Source organism: Gobio gobio (assembly GCF_949357685.1).
Source record: "Gobio gobio genome assembly, chromosome: 2".
NCBI classification, from domain to species: domain Eukaryota; kingdom Metazoa; phylum Chordata; class Actinopteri; order Cypriniformes; family Gobionidae; genus Gobio; species Gobio gobio.
In genome coordinates, this window is record NC_137098.1 from 41170885 (window position 1) to 41181026 (window position 10142).

Below are 10142 nucleotides of genomic sequence, written 5' to 3' on the forward strand. Positions count from 1 at the left end.
TTTATATTAAAGCAACAAATGGATATTTTAACACTCCAAATGTTAATGCATCCACAATAAATAATACAAATATTAGCCTTTTGATGTACTGTAACCCATTTTAGAAACATTTTACTCATATTGTGCATGCTGCCAGAATATAGAAATTCTAAAAACAGCTGCCTAAAATGAAAAACGCCATTTAATTGGTTCTGTTCCCTTATGACATTTCAATCTCATACAGGCAAATAAGAACGAAATTGGATCAAAACAGCATCAAAATACCAAGTCACAAGACAGATCATCAGCCACATGGTGCATCATATGCCATTTTAGGCATGACTTAATAATACTAGACAAGCACAGTCCAGTCCAGTGCCTATAAATAAGCATTTATGACTTCTCACGCATAAAATGAAATTTAAATGTAGGCCTGCACTTACGGTCAAAGTGATGCAAAAAGCAGTATACTGAGCTCAAGTGGTCAAACGGATCCTTTTAGATGTTAAAGTACTTTCTCTTAAACCAGTTTAATGTACAGAGAGGTTGAAACCTGCAGGGTACGAACATTGTTTTGTTTTGATCCGACACATCAGCTTATGGCTCAATCAGTGGCAAAAGGTTGTGTTGGGACTACCTGTTTGTCCGTTTTAACAGTAATTGTTTTCGCTATTCAGTTTGGTGCTGGCAGTGGCACATACATTACACACTGCACATTTAAAAACGCACTGCTGGTTTTTGCTGTCTGTCATAAACATACATACTTGTCCATGACAGTATTTGGAAACCCAAAAGGCACTTGTTCTTCTCTGAAAGATAGTCGTGCCAGGAAGCAGCACTATAGTTGCCAGGTCTGAACTGCATTTAGTCCTTCTTGTCACCACTGCATGGTTTTACTCCGTGTGAGTTTGTTTTTGAGTGCATGTCTCATCTGTAGCATCCGTGAGCGCTTGTCCATAGCCAACAGGTGGCGCTGAAACTCCTGACGCACTTCACGCACCAGCTGGCCAAACGCAGCCTCCACTGCTGAAGTGTCCTCTGCTACAGACAGCTCAAAGAAACTGCACCTACATCACAGTGAAACCTTAAGTTTAACACAGCAAAACCTTCCAAATCAAAGAAGTAATCCAGCAAGCAATTTTGTCTAACAGCCATCCAAACACAGCCCTGACGCCTAGGCTAAAACAAGGCAAAATTTGGGCTGTCAGTGAAAATGTAACAGACGTCTAACCATAGCCCAAGAATAGACTAGTCATCTAGAACATGAACACGTCAAAGAAATGAAACCAAACACTTTGTAATCACTGTTGACTTTGCTTACATGATGGAATATCATGTATATTGCAAGTTATTTTTGCAAAAACAACATGTAACCAAATTCAAGGTTATTTTGGCTAGAAGTGGGTTACTCATAGGCAGACTATCAGGTTAACCTAGACGGTAAAATTGAAGATCATTTAATAAGTGTTTAGAATTGTGACTGGTAGTGAAGTGGTTATTTTATCTATTGTTATTATTATGACAAAATTCTGTAGTAAATAAATTGCCCCTTTTAATTTTGGAAATTGTGATAGAGTGTACCGGAATTAATTGGAAAGTGCTGTCAAATGATTAATTGCATCCAAAATAAAAGTGTGTGTTTACATAATAGATGTGTACAATTATTATATAAATACACACACATGCATGTATATATTTAAGATTTTTTTTATTTTTTATTTATGATATAAATATATTCAAATATTGATCTATAATCAAATATATATGTGTGTGTATTCAAATATACATAATTATACACAGTACACACACTATTATATAAACACAAACATTTATTTTGTATGCGATTAATAGCGTATAATCGTTTGACAGAACTAAAATATTTAGTATTATAAAAAATATTATTAACAAAATATTTAAAGCTGCAGTCGCTTGAGAAAATTTTGCCTCTCTGTCGCTATCTCTGTTTGAAATCTGCAATTGCAGTTATTTGCAGAGATATCATCTGTACGCGAGTTGTGCATCGGCACAGGATGGATGAATCTAATGTAAGGAGTATGTGCGGCTTTGCTGTTAGACAGTGCACCGGTGTGGATACTGCTCTTCAGAATCACAGATTCTACGTCTTGGAGTAAAACCTAAAAAAGAATTTTCTGAACAAGTAACATGTCTGCCACTTTTGAGAACTAAACATTTCAATAACTCGCACTACCAACGGTGATTAAATCTAATGATCGCTCATATAACATCAAACTGTGCAAATTATTATTATTGTTATACTTTGTTCTCAAATTGTTAATGTTAACAGTATTAGCATTGTGTGACTACCTGTATTTAGTGTGTATTAGTGTTACCTGTAGATTTCAACTTCCGTACAGTCTATTATTGTGCTTTTGACTACGAGTGAATCTCCATTTGTCACTGATGATGTCATTTGGGCCTTTCTTTATTACAATCCGCCATCAAAATGATAAGTTTAATTACTTCTGCTGCTGTGAGAAAAGGCTATAAATGATCCTCTGAAGAACATGCTGTCCACTCATCATTACTACTACTAGCCGGACTCTTTCTTTATGTATACAGACGTGACGTAATGACGCAAAGACATGCTTGAATTTCCCGCAGGAATCCACCGTACCACTCTAATTATAACACATTATTACAAGCTTACCGTTGTGAATGGGGCTAAGGTAAGGAGATAGTTCTGAATACTGGCTTGTTGTGTACTTGCTCAAAAATAGGTTTTGGATCATTTTTAACCCCAAAAAAGTTACGGACTGCAGCTTTAAAGAAATTACTATAGCAAATTATTTTATTATTTTTCCCAAAAAACAAGGTGAGTGAAAATTTCGTTGGAAATGCATATAATGACGCATTCTTTGACTTGGGGTAGTAATACAAAAAAGGTAATTTTATGAAGCTATCTAACACATATGTAACTGGCATGGCTGATTCTCACATAGAAGATTTATGAGGAACACATGGTATATCAAGGAATTCAATTATTATTGTATTGGGGAAAAGATATATTCCAAAAACCACAGCCTGCTGGGTTAATTTAACCCCCTTTAAGCATTCTAGGGTTAAACAATTCAGTTATATTAACCTATATTTGTATATACTTCAAAATATCAAACTATCTTATCATAAAATTGTGCAGTTATCACTAAGAGAAAAGTGTACTGACCTAAGGTCTGAGGCTAAAACCTGTCCCTCGTCTGTCCGCACCACTCGGCCGTTCTCCATGTCACATTTATTGGCAACAATGACTGTTGGAATACCTGGAAGACACGCATACAAATACACAGAATGATGTAATGGATGCTGTAGCTCTGAAGAAGAACAGACCACCATTAAAATGACAGTACCTGGAGAAGGATGGTATAATAAAAGACTGCAGTGCTGTGATACTTTCTCTCTCTCTTTATCTCTTTCCACGTATCTATCCGTCATTTACAAACTCACACTCACAGACTGCAGTGTACTATATTAAGAGTTCATGCCTGAGGTGAAATCTCTGAACCGAGACCAATTAAGGCAGGCTGAGTCACACTGATGGATAACAGCACTATTCACTATTTGGAGGGTCCGTACACATAAACATGACTGCTCGCAGAAGTGCTAATAGCAGAACATTTTTACTATTTGTCCTCAGTCACTATGCTCCCAGAGGGATCATTCGCGTCCACAGTCTGATCGGCCTTACCGAGCGTTTGTTTAACGTGGTCAATCAGTCTCTTCAGGCGCGACACAGCCTCAAAACTGCTGCGATCCGTCACGGAGTACATAATGAGAAAGCCATCACCCCATTTAATGGAACTCTCCAGAGAGGACACAGTAGGTCCTACACACTCCTAAAAAACAGATTCACACATTTGAATAGTTCTTTCACATCTAGGACTTTCACAGATTCTTTTTTCACAGATAGATTTCACACTGATTCTGAAGGCAATTCTGGAGCACAAAGGACGTAAACTAAATTCACACAAACCAAAACGCCTGCTTCTTAAATGCAGCACCCAATCCTGGTCTTTGAGTCCCCCAGCACTGCACATTTTGTCATTATTTAAAAGGATAGTTTATCCAAAAATGTCATTATGATGTTGAAAAAATATGAATATGAAAATGATGTCATTATTTACTCACCCTTATGTTGCTTCAAACATTTATGACCTTATTGAGACCTGTTGAACAAGAAATATGTCTTTTTTGTCCATTTAATGAAAGACAATGGGGTCCAAAGTTATTTTGAACCCTACTGTATTTCATTGTATAGAGGGGAAAAAACAATCATACAACGCTTCAATGCAGTCTATTCTGTATGGACAGAAACATTATTTTGTGTTCCGCAGAAGAAAGAAAGTCATACAGGTTTGGAACGACGTGAGAGTGAGTAAACGATGTCAGAGTTTTCATTTTTGCATAAAATATGCCTTCAACACACCTGATATATCATCAGCTCATAAGTACTGGGTGTGTCACATAAGTAGGGTTGGGTATCGTTTGGGTTTTTTTCGATTCCGGTGCCAAACCGATACTTTTAAAACGGTTCCGGTGCCTAAACGGTGCCTGAACCGGTACTTTTTTTTTTTTTAAAAGGCCACCAAACGAGGTGGATGACATTAAATGGCTTTTTATTTATTTATTTATTATTTAAATTGAACCATTTATTAAACGTTTAATGTATACTTAAATGTATGAATATAAATAAATACAAAACACAATTTACTTATTTACAAATTATAATTGACATATTTACAAATTCACAGTAAAACCTAAGCCACCCAACTACAACAAGCCTAATATAACTCTAAACAGTTACAGTAATAACAGCAGTCGTCTGTATTCTTGCTCTGCTACAAACCAGCTTCGAGCTTCAGCTTTATTTTGAAATATGATCATATTCTCTGGCAAAATATTTTTGAACGCATCGCCTTAATGTTTCCATGGTGAGCAGCTGACACAGCAGCCGCAATAGCACTGACAGCTCAGCTGTATCGGGTTTATTTCGTTTTTTCTTTTTATTCAAAATATTCACAAACTTCTTAACTGTGTTCTTATCTGATGTTCAAATGTGTGAGTCAATGTGTGTTAGTTGATCTATAAAGCGCAATGGGCGGCGCCATGTTAGTTTGCGCCTCAGAATCGGATCTGTCGGATTTACAACACTGAGTTCATTCTCGTCTCACGAAATACATGAAAGTAAGTGACCAGTGAACTGGAAGAAGAATAGAGTAAACTATGTAGTTACTATATAATGTGCATTTATCTGATGTGAATAAAACACGTAACGTTAGTCAAATTATAACCGTCTGAAAGGATTGTCATTGCCGCTTTCATAGACATCAGTGTGGGTTTTTTGCTAGTAGCCTACTTATGAACATTTAAATGTCTGAAACCTGAAATAAACATGATGTCGTTGAAAACACTGAATAGTTGTCATGAGTTGTGATGTGACGAGCGCTGAGCGTCTGTCTCTGGCTCGGTGCAGCCAAAGCGCGAAAGCACGTTTGAATTTTGGCACCGAAATGAGGAACCGAAATCTGCGTTCTGATTCGGTCCGGTACATACCGGATATATAAGTACCGGTGCCATATTGGAACCGGATTTCGGTACCCAACCCTACACATAAGGGATCCATCCAAAATATCAAAACCGCTACACTACTACGCTCACACAGATGGTAATGTTTCAGCCTAATCCTATGAATTAACAAGTGCCGTTCTACTGTGCAACATGATCAATGTCAGGCAGGCTGTTAAAGCCGCTCCACCAGCCTGAGATTCAGCACAGCAGACATGAAAGGAATGGAATGGTTCAGAGAGTCCTGTGTCTCATCAGCCGTTTGACAAGGCAAGATCATCCTGCTGTCTTTCTTTCAGTCTTTGGATAAGTATGCGTGTAGAACAGCACAGCAGCAGATGCACAGTCACAAAGAGATGGTCCCTTAATAGGTAAGAGCCAAAATACAGCATAACAAACAGCATACTGTAGTGTAAGATCTAATCTCAGGTACACTGTACCTTATTAACAGTGTCTAAAATCTCCAGTTCAATCGCCTCCTTGTCCACCATTTTCTGACACCTGTAGGTGACCTCTAAGACACAAAAAGAATATGGCATGTCATATAATGCACAGCACTAAATGCACAAATGCTTCCAGCCAGAAACGGATATATTATGTTGCTTTACAATGATATGGTACGTTTTTACGTGGTTAACAGAGCATAAGTGTGTATGTATTTCATTGGTGTTACCTCTTTTATGTTCATACTCTCCAATAAAACGCCGGGTGATGAATCTGACACACAGAGCTGGAGTTCAAAATAGAAATAATCGTCAAAACCCATCTATAATCATTTAACCCAATAAAACACTGCAGTGTTACCTGTCTTCCCACAGTTATCTCTTCCCAGAACCACAAGCTTCGCCCTCAGCATCTTCCGTACAGACTCTGACATAATCACTGTGAATGCTATCTGAAGTTAATAATATTAACACTCTCAGAGGCACTCTGAGGGCAAATAAATGAACGCAGACAATGATTGTAACAGGCATTTTCCCTTAGGTTAAGGGTGGCTAAACTTGCCGTAGGCTACGCTAAACATGATAGTTTAATGCGGCAGAGAAGCAACTTTGAATCTAATGCAAAGTTAAAATACAAGGCACTATGTTAAAGAATGAAACAATGTCGCCCAGAAATACTTACTTTGCTCCCGAAAGTTGTCAAACGAGCAGGGCTTGACTTTATATCATAGTGTTCCAGCGGAGACTCTTGTGGAGTTCATATGCTGCAGATTCTGCTGCTGCTTCTGTGCTCTCCAGGTCTTCTTTTAGTAATGACATTAGAAATAGCGTGCGCGCGCGTGCACACGCACACACACACACACACACACACACACACACTGCGGACAACACGTCATTGTTCAGCGCAGTCTCTCTTCTATTCCACACATTCATCACCGGGCTCGACTGCGAGACTCATTAAACAACCAGCTGATTTATCGCCTTTGACAGTCGAGCCTCCGGAGCAGCAGAGACAGTCTACTTGGTCTTGCCGCCAACAAAACCATTAATTAACTCGAGATTTTAAATTAAAAGATTTATATTCATGTCCCAAATATATATATTTTACTCAGATTAAAGAGCATCAGTGGGAGATCTGTGAGGACGAAACTCACAATAGGTAAGTGTTTCTGATGATATGTATTATCTAAACAAAATTAACAACATGAAAAGAGGATCATAAATAACTAGCAAGAGGTTTGTCTTGTTTGGAAAGTAAGCTGTTTAAAGCAAGTTTTGAAACAAATAGCCTAGTCCATTTGACAGAGATATAAACAGAGGCATTTCTGTTGATGTTATTTATTGATTTTTTTTATTTTATTTTACAGGTCTATGTTTTTTTAAAGTAAAATATCAAAAAGAATGTTAAAATGACAATAATCTGTAATAAAAGCCCCTGTCTATTTTCATTTTATTCTTAAAGTTCTGGTAAATTACTAAAGTTAAAGGGATAGTTCACCCAAAAATAAAAACTGTCATCATTTACTCACCCTCAAGTTGTACTAAACCTGCATGAAGTTCTTCATTCAGTTGAACATAAAGGAAGATATTTTGAAGAATGTAGGTAACCAAACAGTTACTGGTCCCCATTGACTTCCATAGTAAAGGGGGGAAAAATACTATGGGAGTCAATGGGGACAATACATTTTTTGGTTACAAATTCTTCAAAATATCTTATTTTGTGGTTAGCACAAGAAGCAAATTAATGCAGGTTTGGAACCATTTGAGGGTGAGTAAATTACTGAATTTTTCATTTTTGGGTAAACTATCCCTTTAAAAAAAGACTCCAACTTTGTGTCTGTTTGTTTGTTTGTGTTCACAGGACCAATACAGAGTGACAAACACCACATTTATAAAGGGATCTCACCCAAAAAAAAAAAAAAAATCTGTCATCATTTATTCATTCTAATGTCATTCTAAAACTGTATAACTTTCTTTCTTCTGTGGAACATTAGTCTCAGTGTTTTCCTTTTGTCCATACAATGGAATCAATGGTCACCAAAATTGTTTGGATACCAACATTCCTCAAAATATCATCTTTTGTGTTCCGCAGAAGAAAGTCATACAAGTTTGGAACGACATGAGGGTGAGTAAACGATATGTGAAAATTTTCATTTTGGGTGAACTATCCCTTAACAAAATGTTAGAATACAAGATGTGTAATAACCATTAAAAACAATTAAATGGTGAATCCCGTATTCCATCCTAGCTGAAATGATTTTCGATGAGTTCCTGTCGAACTCTTAGAGCATCTGGGTCGACAGTGTCAGTGGGATCCATATCCTCTCCTGATTGGTCCGTGGCCTCAGTCCTCTCAAAAGTCCAGGCATCAAGGCCAGACTGCAGGGAAATGTTATGTAGCACACAACAGGCCTGGATGATATGGGAGCATTTCTCTGGGGAATACTGCAGGTAACCCTTTGCCCCATCCAGGCATCGGAAACGTGTCTGAATGGCTCTGAACGTGCGGTCCACAATCTCGTGTGTCGTTGTGTGGGCCAGGTTATAGCTGTAGTCAGCAGGGGACTCCGGACTCTGCACTGGAGTCATCAGCCACTTCTTTAGAGGGTAACGGGTGTCACCTGGAGGCCAGAGACAGAAAATACACTGACATTTTCACATGTAAACAATACCAAAGAATTCTTTGGGAATGCCAAGAAAAAGTCGTCACGACAATCAAACTATGGTTCTCACCTAAAAGCCAACCTTCATCATTGTCTTGCTCTTCAAACAGCTTTGCCACACTGGACTGCTTAAAGACAGCTCTATCTGTCAGACTACCCGGCCAATGAGTCTCAGCGCTCAGCAGCAGTCCTCTGGCATCGCATACCAATTGGCAATTTATTGAGTGAAATCCTTTTTTATTTACATAGGAAGAGTCATCTGCATTGGGAGCTTTAATGGCTATATGTGCACAGTCCACTACTCCCATGACATTGGGAATTCCTGCTATTCGGTAAAACTCTTCTTTAAGCTGCTGCATGGTGGTCTCATCCCTAGTGAAGCCAATAAACTCTGGTGCTTTCTCAATCAGAGCTTTAGTGACATTAGAAACACAGCGACTCATGGACGCCTGGCTGATGCCAATCGCATCTCCCATCTTGCTCTGGAAGGACCCGGTTGTGTAGAATCCCAGGGCTGCGAGTATCTGAACATCTGGGCTAATGGCTCGTGACCTCTGTGTCCTTCTCAACAAGCTGTCCTTTAGCAGTTCCACCAGGTAATAAATGAACTCACGTGGGAAGCCGAATGTTGTCAGCAGAAATTCATCCGACACCGTCTCAATATCAAACCGATCAAGGGTTTTGTGTCCACGACCGTGCAGTAGCAGGTCACAGTCTAGGATTGCAATAGAGATTGCCATTCCACACACTCAGGAGGACCTATGGACAGATGGTACATGTGAATGTCAGCGAGTGTCATGCAATGCCATGCCAATAACTAAACCATCACACACCCACATACATTAGGTTACTTTGAACGATATATATATATATATATATATATATATATATATATATATATATATATATATATATATATATATATATATATATATATATATATATATATATATATATATATATATATATATATATATATATATATGAATTAATAACATAAGCACTGCCTAGAAAAGCAATTGAAATAGGAACAAAACGTGCTAAATGTCCCTGCATGCACCGCTGCATTGATTTCTTCAATGTGTGTCTGCTACCACAAGCCTAGAGTCTATCCATTCCAAATCGCATATTTTTTATAACAGCATTCATCTCAATCAACTGACTGAGCTGGTTAAATGATCCAGTTTGCCGGGTAACGAGCACAGTACAGTACTCTACAAAAAACCAAACGCAATTAACTCTTGATATAAATTATATCACGGTGAACAATTTATCTAGCTATTCGATGAGCACAAAGATAGTGGAAACAGTCCGATTGACTAAAAATGAGTTAATCGTTACCAGCACCAGCGATTGTTTGTGTACGCCGACATTGAAATGTGACGCCACAGCCTAAACATATTTCCTGTTCACGATTTGCACTTTCGCTATGTGTATTCGTTATTTTTGACGACAAATTAAGAGCGGGGCGATGCAG

At 38.1% G+C, this 10142-nt stretch overlaps 2 protein-coding genes across 3 annotated transcripts; both read right to left on the reverse strand.

Moving 5' to 3' along the window:
- Positions 1 to 29: 29 nt before the first annotated feature.
- Positions 30 to 6791, reverse strand: LOC307122875 (ras-related and estrogen-regulated growth inhibitor). Its single transcript, XM_079811168.1, has 7 exons — positions 6685 to 6791; positions 6364 to 6454; positions 6233 to 6289; positions 6000 to 6073; positions 3683 to 3830; positions 3164 to 3257; positions 30 to 1046 (listed from the first exon to the last, which is right to left on the reverse strand). Exons 2-7 carry the CDS (start codon positions 6434 to 6436, stop codon positions 857 to 859), a joined length of 636 nt encoding a protein of 211 aa, XP_079667294.1. The 5' UTR covers positions 6437 to 6454; positions 6685 to 6791; the 3' UTR covers positions 30 to 856.
- A 547-nt stretch (positions 6792 to 7338) lies between these two features.
- Positions 7339 to 10075, reverse strand: harbi1 (harbinger transposase derived 1). Of its 2 annotated transcripts, none has more exons than XM_079811171.1 (3): positions 10007 to 10075; positions 8736 to 9424; positions 7339 to 8623 (listed from the first exon to the last, which is right to left on the reverse strand). In XM_079811171.1, exons 2-3 carry the CDS (start codon positions 9403 to 9405, stop codon positions 8247 to 8249), a joined length of 1047 nt encoding a protein of 348 aa, XP_079667297.1. In that variant the 5' UTR covers positions 9406 to 9424; positions 10007 to 10075; the 3' UTR covers positions 7339 to 8246. The 2 variants fall into 2 exon arrangements, with proteins under 2 accessions (XP_079667297.1, XP_079667298.1); XM_079811172.1 differs by having other exon boundaries at positions 10013 to 10054.
- Between the last annotated feature and the right edge of the window lie 67 nt (positions 10076 to 10142).

Coding starts and splice junctions, on each gene's coding strand:
- LOC307122875 (XM_079811168.1), bottom strand. CDS start 6,436: ATGTCAGAGTCTGTACGGAAGATGCTGAGGGCGAAGCTTGTGGTTCTG. Junction 6,074..6,232: donor AGAGTATGAACATAAAAGAG/GTAACACCAATG, acceptor TTTGTGTCTTAG/AGGTCACCTACAGGTGTCAG. Junction 1,047..3,163: donor GTTTTAGCCTCAGACCTTAG/GTCAGTACACTT, acceptor ACTGTGATGTAG/GTGCAGTTTCTTTGAGCTGT.
- harbi1 (XM_079811171.1), bottom strand. CDS start 9,405: ATGGCAATCTCTATTGCAATCCTAGACTGTGACCTGCTACTGCACGGT. Junction 8,624..8,735: donor TGATGAAGGTTGGCTTTTAG/GTGAGAACCATA, acceptor TCTGGCCTCCAG/GTGACACCCGTTACCCTCTA.